Below are 13,755 nucleotides of genomic sequence, written 5' to 3' on the forward strand. Positions count from 1 at the left end.
ATTTCCCATCATAACAGTTATTTTATGTAGGTGCTTAATTTTGAAAAGTGCCAGGAACATGCAAATTTTATTCATTTTTTTTTTTCCACTGTTCTCATAACTTCATAAAACATTGGTCAACTTTTTGCAGGAGTGACAGAAAAACTTCTGGCTTCTGACCAATTTATTTTACATTATTTTTACATCCAAAGGGGCATTTGTGGAAACCTGCTGAGATGCTGCCATGGTGTGGAGTCACCTTGTCCCGTAAAGCCAAGGGGCTGCTGCCCCTCGTCCCGCAAAGCCACAGCTGCCAGGACCGTGCCCAGCACCATGTGCACGGGGAACAGCCGCCACCACATACAACACACACCTGCTTTCTTAAACTGCTTCCTTAGAGGATCAGACTAAAAATCCACTTATAAAACTGAGCTTAAAAGAGACTGCGTGGGTCATCACCTGCCCCCCTCATCTGCCTCCAGGAGCTGTTTGTGGCCATGGGGGGTGTCGGGGAGCCCCAGTGCAGCCGGTGCCAGTGGTACCCAGCTAGACTCACCGCTGTATCCAGCACTACTGGGGCACGGTACCAGCGATGCTCCGCCAGCTCCACCCATGCCCTGGCTGCACTCCAGCCTGGCATGACAGGGTTTGGCGACCCCAGATCCTGCTCCCCAAAATGTCTCCCTGCTCTTTCATCCAACCCTACAGGTCTGAGCTGTCCCCCAGGCTGGGATCTGTCCCCATGCCACATGGGCATCACTCTCTGCAGCTCTGCACCGTGCAGGAGCCGCAGGAGGGGAGCGGGTGGAAGGGAGCCTGGCCCCCTGGGGTGCCCAGAGACAGCGTGGGGCCGACGCGGGCCCTGCTCCCCGGCTGTCCCCACCGCCGGGCGAAAGTCCCCGTGCTGCCCTCCGGCAGGAACATATGTGTGCTTGGAGGCTCCCGCCCTTAAGCTGCTTTTATTAATTTGTAATCCCCTGCGAGCAGGAGGTAAAGGGATTCAGGGGATTAGCGGGCTCATAGTAACAACCACAATTATCAGCTCCTGCTGCCTGGGACAAGCAGCGCGCACGCACCCACCGGGCTGCACACGGACCCCCTGCATGCACACACACACCTACACACGCACACACGTGCACGAACAAACATCCCCAGAATACAGCATGGAACCGTCAGGGTTGGAGAAGACCTCCAAGATCATCCAAGCACGAGTACAAAAGCAGACTCGGGCTCACGCGGGCATGCACAGCCGTGTGCAGACACAAACCCGGGCACCTCTGGGGGTGCAGGGGCTGCCGCACGGCCCTGCGTGCCCAAGCACAGCCTGGCACAGCCACACACAGCCTGAATATGGACACGCACACACCCACGTGTGCACACACAACTGTATGTACAGCCCTGAGTGTGCACAGCCCTGCGCCTACGTGCACATGGCCCTGCACACCTGTGTACACATGCAAATGCACACACATGTACACCCAAATGCACAAACACACCTCTACGTCCTCCCCATCCTCAATTAACACAATTAACCTCTGCCAGCCGCAGGGCGCTGATCGCTGTGGGTCGAACATACCTCCTCTCCCTGCTCATTAACTAATTGGGGGGGGGGGACGAGACCCAAGCACCCCCCGGCCGCCGTCGGGGGATGCCGGCCCCGCGGGGACAAACGAAATCCGGGCTCGAAGGCGGCAGGGGGGCGGCCGGCCCGGGACAGGGGGGGTCTCCACCCGACGGCGGCTCCCTCGAGCCCCGGCCGCAGCTCGGTTGCCCCGCGGGGGCTTGGCGGGGCCGTTTGGCACCCAGGGACGGCGGCTGCCGCTGGCAACAGCCTCAGACACGCGTGGGGGACGTGGGGGGCGGCCCCGTTCCCCACCCGGGTCCCTCCCTCCCCGAGCTCTTTTGTGATGCTAAAGAGCCCCCCGGGGGCGGGCGGCCCCCCGGGGGGCCCCCCCCCGGGGGGGGGGCCCCCCCCCCCCCCCCCCCCCCCCCCCCCCCCGGCGCTCCCCGCTCCGCCCCGGGCGGCGGCCAAGCCCCCGGCGCTCCCCGCTCCGCTCCGCGCCGCTCCGCCACAAGCACGCAGCCCCCGCGCACCTCGGACGGCGCCGCGATGCTGCTGGAGCGGGTCCGAGCCGGCTCGGAGAAGGCAGCGGAGCTCTGCCCCTTCCCGAGGAGCCCAGGTGAGGGGAGGGGGGCGCCCAGAGCCCCGCGGACACACCGGGAGCCACCGGTTCCGCGCACCCCCGGGGCACCCACGGAACACCCACGGAACGCGGCCGGGGCTGGCAGCGGGGAGCTGGGGGCGCCACGACGGCACCGAGGGTGGCCCAGCCCCGCCGTCCGCTGGCTCCGTTTCCCCGTGGCATTCCCGGTGGGTCCCAGCCGACCCGTGCCAGGATCTCGTTTCGGTCCCTCCGTTGCCGTCGGGTCCGTCCCGGCGGGGCTCAGCGGCCCCGCACGTCGCAGGCGAGGCGGCACGAAATGGGGGACTCCCGGCCGGCCGCTCCTCCCCGGCGGCCGCCACCCCCTGCGCCACCTCCCCCGGTTCTGTCCCCTTCTGGAAAGGCTCCCGGTAATTCCTCCCGTAATCGCGTTTTTCCCCCGTTTTAACAAACGGCGGAAGCGTCGGGGCGGGAGGGAACGGGGCCGCGCTCCCTCGGCGAGGGGGCTTCGAACGAAAGCAGGAGGGAGGCGAGGCGGGGACGGGGACCGGGACCAGGACGGGGACGGAGCCGTCGGGGCAGCGGGGCCGCGGGCCGGGCAGCCCGGCAGCCCCCCGCCGTCGGGCCGGTGCCTCCGCTTAGCGCCCGCTTCGCCGCCCCGCAGCCTCCCCCGGCGGCTCCCCGCGGTCGCTGCGCGTTTGGCCCCGCGGGCAGGAGGCGAAAACCGGAGCGGGGCCAATCTCCGGGGGAAGGAACCGCACCGCATGCGGGACGTGATGCCCGTAAATAGGGCCGGGGGCTGGGGAGGGAACGCGAAGGGCTCGGCGGAACTCTGGGGGGACTCGGGGGGGCCTGGGGGAGGTCTCACTGTGCAGGGGTGCCGGGCCCGGGAGGGGGCTGTCCGTTCGTGCCCCCAGGGTGCGGAGCCGCGCGGTGCTGTTTTCCCTCGGTAAAGCCCTCGCTCGGCGGCACACAACGAAATCCGGGCACCGGCCGCCGCTGCCACCCCCGTGCGCCCCCCCCCCGCGGTGCCCCCGAGTCCGTCTCGGCCCCCTGCCCGTCCCCGGCCCCGTCGGGGGGCGGCCCCGCCCGGCTTTCGTTTCCGGGCGCCCCGGAGCCGTCGCCCTCCCGCCGTGCCCAGCCAGGGAAGGGGCGGCGGGGAGGGGGGGGGGACGTGCCGCCGGCCCGGGGGTGTTAAATACGGCTCGCAGCGATGCCCTGCCCGCCGCTCGGAGCGGCACCGGCGGGCACGGCCGGCGTCTGAAAATACCGCGCTGCGGCCACCTCAAACACCGGCACCGCGAGGCTGGCAGCGGCCGGGGGGGGCTCCAGCGCTGCCACGGTCCCGGGGGGCCGGGGAGGGCCTGGGGGGATTGGGGGAGCAGCGCCCGGTTCCGAGCCCCGGCCGCGACGGGACGGGCGGCGCCCACGGAGGCGGCGGGCGCGGAAGATGCGCGGGTGGCTGCGCCCCGCTTGACTGCGCCGAGCCCCGGGGGCACCATGCAGCAGCGTAAGGGACGGGGACGGGGACGGTGGCCGTGCCGGTGGCATCCCGGTCTCTCCGGGCAGCTCGGAGCCGGCCGCAGCCGTGTCGGGAGATTCTTAGCTCGGGTGCTTTTTTGCTCGGGAGTTTTTTTGTTTGTTTGTTTTGTTTTTCGGGCACTTTTTTTGTGCGGGCTCTTTTCGCTCGGACGCGGCCGGGTGTTGCGGGAAGGATTCGGCTGTAAGGACATCACCCCCGCTGCTGCCCGGCCGCACGGCTCCGTGCGGTTATCTCCGCGTGCGGACCCCCCCCGGGGCCGCCTTTATCTACATCTGCTCGGCTGGCTCCGGGTGTTCCCTACGGCTGTTCCTGTAGCGATGCAGCTGTATTTATGGACCTCTGTATCTACATTTAACCCACCTGTGCCTAAATACCGATATCCGTATATTTACGGCTGTACATCCGAACATTTTCATTCTCTACCCACGCATCTGTTCATTTTCATCTCTCTCTATTTCCATCCGCATCTCTGTATCAGATATTTCTTTATCATCTTTACCGATGCCTGCAGGGCGATGAGGCAATCCTTTTGCATTTTATTTTCAGTATAATTTTCGTTATATTTATCATTTTTTTCCCCACCCCGACAAGGCTACCCCGCCGTTATTTGCAGGTGAAATGTTGAAGCGTAGGAAAAGCAAAAAAAAAAAAAAAAAAAAAAAAAAAAAAAAGCCCGGAATAATTGCGATCAGACTCTCGGGCTTTTCGGCTCGGCCCGGGGTTTATTCTCCCTCCCCCTCGCCACCCCCCATCACCACCCTTCTTATTTTCCCCGGCGCCCCCGGGCTCTTCGCAGAGGGAGCTCGGCTCGGGGCCGCTCGCACGGCGCCGCGCCAACGAAATTGAACGAAAAGGACGTTTTTTCGTCCCGGACCCCCGCCTCCCCCCACGGTGGGGGGGGACGGACCCGGGGAGAACCGGGCCGGGGTCGGGCGGGGGGCAGCGGGGCCGTGGGGACGGCGGCTGACGGGGGGCTGCCTCCCGCAGAGATCCCGCTGTGCGCCGGCTGCAACCAGCACATCGTGGACAGGTTCATCCTCAAGGTCCTGGACCGGCACTGGCACAGCAAGTGCCTGAAATGCTCCGACTGCCAGACGCAGCTGGCCGAGAAGTGCTTCAGCCGCGGGGACGGCGTGTACTGCAAGGAGGACTTCTTCAAGTGCGTGGGGCCGGGGGCAGAACCGAGGGGGGAGAACCGAGGGGGCAGAATCGAGGGGAAACCATCGAGGGGGGCAGAACCGAGGGGCAAGGACCGAAGGGGCGGCACGGCGGGGTAGCCCCGACGGCTCTGAGCACCGAGGGGTAGTAGCCCCGAGGAGTAGCACCGTGGTGTAGTAGCCCCGCGGGGGCGGTGGGGTAACCCGAGGGGCAGCCCCGAGGGGGCGGTACGGCGGGGTAACCCGAGGGGTAGGAGCCCCGAGGGGTAGCACCGTGGTGTGATAGCCCCGAGGGGTAGTAGCCCCGAGGGGTGGTAGCCCCAAGATGTAGTAGCCCTGAGGTGTAGTAACCCCGAGGGGTGGTAGCCCCGAGGGGTAGCAGCCCCGCGGGGGGTGGCCCAGCCGCCGTTGTTCCCCCCCCCCCCCCCCCCCCAGCCGCCTCCTCCGCTCTCAGCGGCCGCCGCTTGTCCCCCCCCCTCGCCCAGGCGCTTCGGGACGAAGTGTGCCGCCTGCCAGCAGGGCATCCCCCCGACCCAGGTGGTGCGGCGGGCTCAGGACTTCGTGTACCACCTGCACTGCTTCGCCTGCATCGTCTGCAAGCGGCAGCTGGCCACCGGCGACGAGTTCTACCTCATGGAGGACAGCAGGCTGGTCTGCAAGGCCGACTACGAGACGGCCAAGCAGAGAGGTATCCCCCGCCCCATCCCCTTACAACCCCCGGGGGCAGGGGAGGTCCGGCCCGGGCCCCCCCTGCCCGTCGGGAGCCTCCCGAGCCGCGGACCGGCAGCCGCTGCCGTCGGGGAATGGGGCCCTGGGGGAGGCCGGGGGTCCCGGCTCCCCTCGGGGACCCGACGGCTGATTCCCCCCCCCCAATCCTCCCTCGCCGGCAGAGGCTGAGTCGACGGCCAAGCGGCCCCGCACCACCATCACGGCCAAGCAGCTGGAGACCCTGAAAAACGCCTACAACAACTCGCCCAAGCCGGCGCGGCACGTCCGGGAGCAGCTCTCGTCGGAGACCGGGCTGGACATGCGGGTGGTGCAGGTGAGAGCCCGGGGGGGAGCACCGGGGGGGGGGGGCACCGGGGTCGGATCCGGCGCGATGCGAGCTGCCGGCCTGCCCTGCTCGCAGGTGTGGTTCCAGAACCGCCGGGCCAAGGAGAAGAGGCTGAAGAAGGACGCGGGGAGGCAGCGGTGGGGGCAGTACTTCAGGAACATGAAGCGCTCCCGGGGCGCCTCCAAGTCCGACAAGGACAGCATCCAGGAGGAGGGCCCCGACAGCGACGCCGAGGTCTCCTTCACAGGTCGGTCCCCGACGGGGCTTTGCTTTTTATTTCACTTTCCTTTTATTATTCGGATTGCAATTTTCGGCTGGAGTATGTGAAAGCAGGTTCCCCGGGTGGGAGAGGAGGGCTGGGGGAAGAGGTGCTGAGCTCGGGGGCTGCCGTGGTGGGGGAATCGCAGGGTGCAGGACCCATCCCGTTGGGACAGACCACACCTGCTTTTGCTCTCACCTGCACAACCTGAACCACAGCTCTCTGGCCCTGGGCAGCTCGCTGCAGGAGCAGGATGAGGCCCTGCACTGGGGGCTGCTGCTGCACCACTGCCCAGGGGCCGCATCCTGCACGGCCCCAGCTTGTGCCCAGAGCAGCCCCAGCACCAGGGGGTCTCTGCTGAGGGTTTCTGGGCTGCGTTACTGCAGGGCTCAGGCATTAGCGTCGCTCCCACGAGCACAGGAGAGAAGCTGAGATGCAAACCTGTGCCAACCGGCCGGAGGGCACGTGTGCTCCTGCTCACACGGCTCCGTGCTCCAGCTTCTCCTCTGCGTTCCTAAATACTGTTTGATTTTCAAGCCTGTGTATACACACTGCGCACCGGCGTCATTAAATATGAATATACTATAAATAATAACTAAAAAATGTTGAACAATTATTGATAGCTTGATGCCAGAAACAGGTTTGTATCCTAGGCAACAGAGCAGCTCTCGCTGTCCGTAAAACCCCTGATGAAAGCAAACAATTTTTGCTGGTAACTTAAAAAATATTTTTCAGAAGTATTCTTAAGTCATACAAATACATTTCATTAGTCTGTTCCTGAGCCAAAAAATACTGCTGAGGTTTAATAGTTTTTCATTGTATTTTATTTTTTCCGGGCAATGGAAAGTTTTCTCAAGCTGGTGAGGGCTCAGGTAGGTCCTGAAAAAGGCAGCATATTTCAGGACAAACCTCAGAGCCAAACAGAAATGCAGAAACAAAAGATCTTGAACTCACACTGCCCTTTGAAGGATTATTTTTAAATCACAGTCTTACATTTTAATATGTGCTTTTCGTGCTTTTCGTGCACATTTTTTAGATCCAAAATGTATTAGACATTTGTACTCAGACAAAATAATCCCGTGGCCTTCTACACAGACCCGTCAGCAAGGACAGGAATAATAAGGAATTACGAGTAGCGAGCGTGTGGCTGCTCAGCTCCCTCCATCTCAGCTCTTTATACCCGGGGCTCGCGGAGCTCCCATGCTGCTGCCGGCGGTGCTGGCGCTCTCCCAGTAAAACCAGTGCGCTTCCCTTTCAGACGAGCCCTCCATGTCCGAGATGAGCCATTCCAACGGGATCTACAGCAACCTCAGCGAGGCGTCCCCGGCCCTGGGGAGGCAGGCTGGGACCAACGGGAGCTTCGCCCTGGATCACAGCGGCATCCCAGCTCAGGACCAGTACCACGACCTGCGCTCCAACAGCCCGTACGGGATACCCCAGTCCCCAGCCTCCTTGCAAGCGCTGCCGGGCCACCAGCCTTTAATCTCCAGCTTGGTTTACCCCGACAACAGCCTGGGCATCATGGGACAAGGCGGACAGGGGGTGCCCCAGCCCATGAGGGTCCTGGCCGGGAACGGACCCAGCTCCGACCTCTCCACCGGCAGCAGCGGGGGGTACCCGGATTTTCCTGCCAGCCCGGCCTCATGGCTGGACGAAGTCGACCACGCTCAGTTTTGATACAGGATCCACCACCGTGCAGTGGGAAGGGGAAGGACCCGTCGCTCTCAAACGCCGTCTGCTCCCAGAGAAAAGGCACGGACAGGCCACGAGGCGGAGCGGGGCAGGAGGGCGCTGGCACGGCGAGCGCCGACGGGCTTTCGGAGGCAACCCGGCGGTGGGTCAGCAGCAGACGGTGGTCAAAGGGAGACCACAGCATAAGGGACGTCCGAACAAACTGGTCATTGTGTCTTTACTAAACACCGAGACTTGTGCTTTACAGATTTGATAGAAGGTATTTTGCTTTCTGTTGTCAGAGCATTCTCCAAAGCGAGGACTTGCTTCATCACCCATCCACGCCGAAAACCTTTTTAAGAGAAAATAAAGTCCTCATCCACAGTAAAAGGTGTGACAATGTCTATATTTCTATAGGAGAAATGTTGATAGTGAATCACTTCAGAAACCCATGGTAGAAAACCTCTCTGTTCTTCCAGCAGATTTTTTAAAAGCGCACCGATGCGGTATGTTTGGTTTTATTTCCAATTTACGCTCACTTTTCTAAAATGAATGCTCTTTAATATGCCAATCACTGATCAGCAACTCTTCTCCTTTGTAAAGTGAAGACCATATGTTAACTCTGCTTCTCATCCTTTTAATTTGTAGATTCCTAGTTTTATTCTTCCAGATAAGCATTAAACCGCGCATAGCTGTATTTATTACCAAATAACTACACTTTTATCGTGAGGGCAAGAGGTGTTTTTTCTTGGCCCGGGAACACCAGTGGCTCTGGGTTGTGAATTTCATGTTTTTCTTTAAAATCCCTTTGCAAGAGTTTTACTGCAAGGTGTCTCAGGCTCGTCCTGATGTCTTGTTGCCAAATTCCTTCCCGGAAGGGCTCTGGGCAGGGGCCGGTGGCTCCGTTTCAGCCGCTCCTCGTCGTGGCGAGCGCTCGCCTCCCTGGTGGCACTTCTCTGTCTGAGGCATTTGTGTCATCCCACAGATACGGCACGAGCCGGTCGTGAGGAAAGGCAAGGCATTATGTATGTTGTTACCTGTAAAAATGGTTGAATTTACTGTAGATTATGTGAACGTCCCGTGTCTTTTATTTATATTCTCGCTTTCTCTCTGATGATCAAATACTTCAAGACTACAAATAAATTTGTCAGCTAAGCTTTAAATAGTCTTTTGCTAAATTCACATCAAAAGCATCAATAGAGGTAAATACCACACCTGGAAATAAAAGGAAAAGCCCCCAAAACTTGAGGCTCTGATTCACCAACGTGTCAAAGTGCACTCTTCCCAGCAATACAGATGTAAAAGATGTAATGATGTAAAAATGCTTTGATAAGCAGAAACAAAAAATGATGGCTTTAGAGGCTGGCAGCCCTTGGGAGATCCAACCAGCATTGCCCAGTGCAGGCACAGCCCCTGATCATTTTTGGTGGTTGTGGTGTTTTTTTTTCAGCATTCATTGCAAAGCTAGAAATATGCAAGGCAGAAAGTTGTGGTGACAAAGAGCAATTACCAGAGCCTGGTGTTGTACAACTGTGAGCTGGAAGATGTGCACCGGGAACAGCACAACGTAGATTGGAATATTTCAGAGAAATCAGGGGAAAAAAAAAAAAAAAAAAAAGAGAGAATTAAATTTGGCCAAACATACACATCCCCTGTGTGCATACACACGCGTGAGAGGTGTGTGCACACACGTGTCTTCGTATAAAAATGCCTGCAGTCATGCTGCTTGGAGCAGAGGGAAGCGCTTTATCCAAGTCTGATTTACGAAGCAGGTGGGAGGTATTTTTTAAAGCACATGGGCTTCCAGCCTCTCCCTGCCCAGGGAAGCTGGGGCACATTTGTGAGCAGCTCTGAGCGCTCGCAGCCCAGCGGGCAGCGCAGGAGGCTCCGCAGGGGACAGCTGGGCAGGGAAGCGCTGCGCTGTGCCCAGGGTTTGTGCCCCTTCCCTTCACCTGCAGGAGCCGGTGCAAAATGTTGTTAGCCAGCAGTGCTGTGCAAGCACTTACATCGCATCCGAGAAGCAGCAGCACGTCCAGGCTGTGCTCGCTGTCGGCAGCCTGCCGGGGCTGAGCTGCGAGCCCGCGCGATGCCCACGGCTGCTGCCTGCTGCAGGGAGAGCTGCCAGCACACAGCTCCTGGGTGTTTGCTGACACCGGGACAGGGGCCAAAGCACCCAAGGCACAGCGGGTGTGGGCACAAAATTCACTCTTTTTTTTTGCAGGAGACCCAGTCCAGGGGCCATGGCAAAGCAGGGAGAAACCCCATGGTGCAGCACCGTGTGGCTGCTGGTGTTAAACCCCTCATGCCTTGGCTCCCGGGGGAGATCTCAGGCCCAAGGCCGGAGCTGGGCTCGGCAGCAGGGCTCTGGAGCTGCTCTCTGCCTGCACCAGCACCGAGGAGGGATGGGACAACTGTTGCTGCTAGCTCGGGGCCACATTGCAGGGACGTTTCTTACTGAACCATAAGGAGTAATCAGAAATTTATGGGATTTTAAAAATCAGATGACAAAACTTCACCCAAGAAGAAAAGAGTTCTTGTTGCCAGTAACTATTTTTTTTTTCTATTTCTATGATCTAGGAATACCCCCTCCAAATCAGGCTAATTGCTTTGCATTGAGACATTTGGCAGTTAAAGTATAAATAATAATTTCCTAGAAAAGGCTGATTTTAAAGAGAAGGAAACGAGCAGAAAGACAGAAAGGTAGTTTAATTCAGGCTGATGATGCTGTTATAAAACCACTTTTCAGAGACTGTAGTTGCCAAATAAGTAATCTGTAGATTTTTTTCCGGGTGTCCCTCACAGCAAACACCCAGCACTGTTCCCCTCACTTGGGGAATTGCCTGGGGATGCCTGGATTTAAGAAAGGAAGAAATGCAAATTTCCCCCTGCTCCTTTGTGCTTTGCCGAACGGCAGAAGGGGCTGGAAGGTCCCGGTGCTCGCAGTCGCCTGCATGCAGAGAGGAGCTCCCCAAATGCCCCGTCCCGAGGAGCTCCCCGACCGTCCCGTCCTGTCCCGTCCTGTCCCGTCCTGTCCCGTCCTGTCCCATCCCATCCCACAGGAGTCGGGGGTTGCTCTCTTTCCAGGGCTGAGGCCCAGGGGTGCCATTGCTATAAATGCTTTCCCCCGTTAAAAAGAAAACCAATTTGGAAGAAGCAAATAAAACTAACAGCATGCAACTGACTGACAGCTTGTAAAGCCCAGATGGAATTAGGAAGAGGGGCTTTGCACTGCTCGGTTTGCAGGGGGGCTTTATAACCTCCGCTGGTCTGTGTGAGTGCATGACGGGAGGGAAGGCTTTTTTTGTGCTCTCTGGGAGGAAAATCTAATGTATGATTTTTTTCTCTCTGAACAGAGATCTCATGTTGTATGAGTCCTTGTGCCCTGAACTCATGTTTCCTACAGACACAGAAAATGTTTAGGTTTCATGCCAAACAGCAGAAATAACTAATTTTTCCTCGTCCTGATTCCCTGTGACAGGCAGACCTCTCAGGCCAGGCGAGAGCCCTGCCACCCTTTTGTTTGAGCTTTTTCAGTTTCCACGGGCTCTGCAACCTGCTCACGGCGGAGCGCAGCCAACTCCTCGCGGCCGTAACCTGACGCGGCGAAGCCTGCACGGCCCCGGGAAGGCAGGAAAGCGGAGACCTGCACAATTTATGCACCGAAACAACATTTACAGGCAGCAAATGGCTTTGTTAAAACATGACAGGAAAACCAAACGAGCAAAAATATGCTGGAAGGAAAGGTGTTTAAATTAGTGGTTTTTTTTTGGTTTTGTTTTGTATTTTTCTGACATCTTTATTATGTCTCTAAGCCGGATGCATTTTGTGCTGAAGCACACACGGAGGCGTGTTTGTTGGCGCAGATGTAGTGGACAGGGAACAGAGCCCAGCGAAGGCGTTGATTTAGGGCGCACGAAGCACTCGCTGCTTTTGTGCTCAGCATTTCGCAACGCGGTGATGAAAAATATTTTAATAACCAAGTATGTGAGGCTTCTGGATTTAAATGAAGTTCTCCGTGTTAGAAGGCAGTTTCTGTACACTCTTTCCATTTTGAATGAAGACGCAGGTAATTTCCAATAGCAGATGAAACAGTCCCTGGTGCTGCGGACCCGATCGGAGGAGAGCTGGCTGCCTCCTTCCTCACGGCTGATCCCAGATTGTGAAGCACTGGGATTCCTGCTCTGAACCGAGGGAAAGCAGGGGGGGAAGCAGAGGTGGTTTGTGACACAGTGTGTGACCGTCCCCCTCCCCAGGGTGAAGCAGCGATCACAGGCTTGGGACAGAGGCGGCTCTGTGAGTGCCGCAGGAACGATGCTGCTTTAACCCGGCAGCCTTGGTCCGCAGCCCAAACACAAACAAACTCTGCACCTTTTATATTTTTATTGTTTTTAGCTCCCTGGTTATTTTTCCACTGCTGTTTGAGAAGCGTCTCTGTCTCCCCAGGGACATCGCAGCCACTTGCTGCCGCTGCCCGGCTGGCCACGCGTCCCGCGTCCCCAGGCTCTGCCGTCCCCGGCTCCCCCGCCTGCAGGAGCCTGCAGAAAGTCTCCGAGTCAGCTGGAGGCGAGTAAATCATTCCTGACAGCTACATCTCTACAGGGCAGTTAGAATTAATGTAACAATTTGGCGTTTAATGAAGCAACAACACGCCGGGCCGCGGAGAATAGCCGGGACCTGCTGCAGTCACATCGTAATCCCTCGGGGACCCAAACGGCACAGCCTCCATCAGACGCCGACCTGTTCGGCTGCGCAAACGGCCGCGGGGGCAGCAAGGCGGCTGCTCCAGCTGGGCTCCATCCAGCTCCCAGACCCCGCGTTGGGCTCAGCAGCAGCGGCAGCAGCGGCCCTGGGGACACGCATGGGGCACGCGTCACCCGCAGCCCTCCAGGGACCCCCCCCGGGAGCACCAGAGGTGACGGGGAGCCTTCGTCCTGAGGCAGGTGGCGAGACGCCGAATCGATGCTGGTTGTGCAAAACATGTCTGGGGAAGCTTGAGGGTAGAGGAGAGGAAATAAATCAGCTTTGGAAGTGCTGGCGGGGGGAGCTGGCAGGGCAGCGTGTTTTGCAAATGAACACCTTCTGGATCGGGTGCTGTGCACCCAGAGGTCTGATGCCCGCAGACATTGCGGGTGCTCCTGCTGTCTCCAGGATGAGTCCTTTGCAAAACACGCTGTGAGAGAGGGAGGGGAACAAATGCAAATGGCTTTAGAGACAACCTCGTCTTTCCCATGTACATACATATGCTCTCAAGGCATTGCAGTTTGCAGCAGCTTGGATGCTTTAAAATAAATCATGCAGTGCTTTTTTTCCCCCCCCTTGCTCCTAAATGAAACACTGGCACAAAACAACGTCCCCAGACTCGCAAAGCCCCCGGTGCTGGTTCTGCTCTCCGGGGCTGGCCGGTGTGTGTGTGGCCACAAACCTCCACGCGCTGTGTGGCGAAGCCTCACGGTCGCCGGCTTTAAGGGCTTGACAGGTTTATAAAGTGCTGAGTGTCCCGGAGGGACGGCGGCACTGTTTGCAGAGAAGATGAAGCGTGCCATATCCAGCTGGTCTAACAAGGCAGCGGGAAATCTAAATTAATTCAGGAATCACTTCTGTTTTGCCGAGGGAGGATGTGGTTCTCAATCTATGGAAAGAGCACGTCCGGGGAATACTCATTAAAGGCAGGCATGGGGGTGCAGCACCAGGCTCCCCCCTCTTACACTGGGGTAAATCAGGGGGCATTCAGCAGAGGTACAGAGCAGTGGGGTGAAAGGGGGCTGTGTTCTCTTTGGGGTGGGAGCCTGGTTCCCACCTGCAAGGGCTCATCTTCCCCAGCCATATCATCCTCCCTTAAGGAGGGACCCACCTCAACCAGTGCCACCTGGGCTCTGCAGGTGAGGTTGGAGGCATTTAATGGCTCCTGCTGCGTGTCCTCCTTCCTCTGG

The 13,755-nt window shown here is 58.7% G+C and overlaps 1 protein-coding gene across 1 annotated transcript; it reads left to right on the top strand.

Annotated features, from left to right (window-relative positions):
* The first annotated feature begins 1,994 nt into the window (after positions 1-1,994).
* Positions 1,995-8,988, top strand: LHX3 (LIM homeobox 3). The gene is made up of 6 exons (XM_035341792.1): positions 1,995-2,159; positions 4,672-4,843; positions 5,327-5,529; positions 5,732-5,883; positions 5,971-6,142; positions 7,413-8,988. Exons 1-6 carry the CDS (start codon positions 2,090-2,092, stop codon positions 7,829-7,831), a joined length of 1,188 nt encoding a protein of 395 aa, XP_035197683.1. The 5' UTR covers positions 1,995-2,089; the 3' UTR covers positions 7,832-8,988.
* The last annotated feature ends 4,767 nt before the right edge of the window (positions 8,989-13,755 follow it).

This window comes from Oxyura jamaicensis, chromosome 17, assembly GCF_011077185.1.
Source record: "Oxyura jamaicensis isolate SHBP4307 breed ruddy duck chromosome 17, BPBGC_Ojam_1.0, whole genome shotgun sequence".
Lineage (NCBI taxonomy): Eukaryota > Metazoa > Chordata > Aves > Anseriformes > Anatidae > Oxyura > Oxyura jamaicensis.

What these genes read in the sequence shown, in the direction of transcription:
- LHX3 (XM_035341792.1), top strand. Translation starts at nt 2,090, where the DNA reads ATGCTGCTGGAGCGGGTCCGAGCCGGCTCGGAGAAGGCAGCGGAGCTC. An exon ending in CCCCTTCCCGAGGAGCCCAG is followed by an intron (nt 2,160 to 4,671) that starts GTGAGGGGAGGG and finishes TGCCTCCCGCAG; the next exon opens with AGATCCCGCTGTGCGCCGGC. An exon ending in TGGACATGCGGGTGGTGCAG is followed by an intron (nt 5,884 to 5,970) that starts GTGAGAGCCCGG and finishes CCCTGCTCGCAG; the next exon opens with GTGTGGTTCCAGAACCGCCG.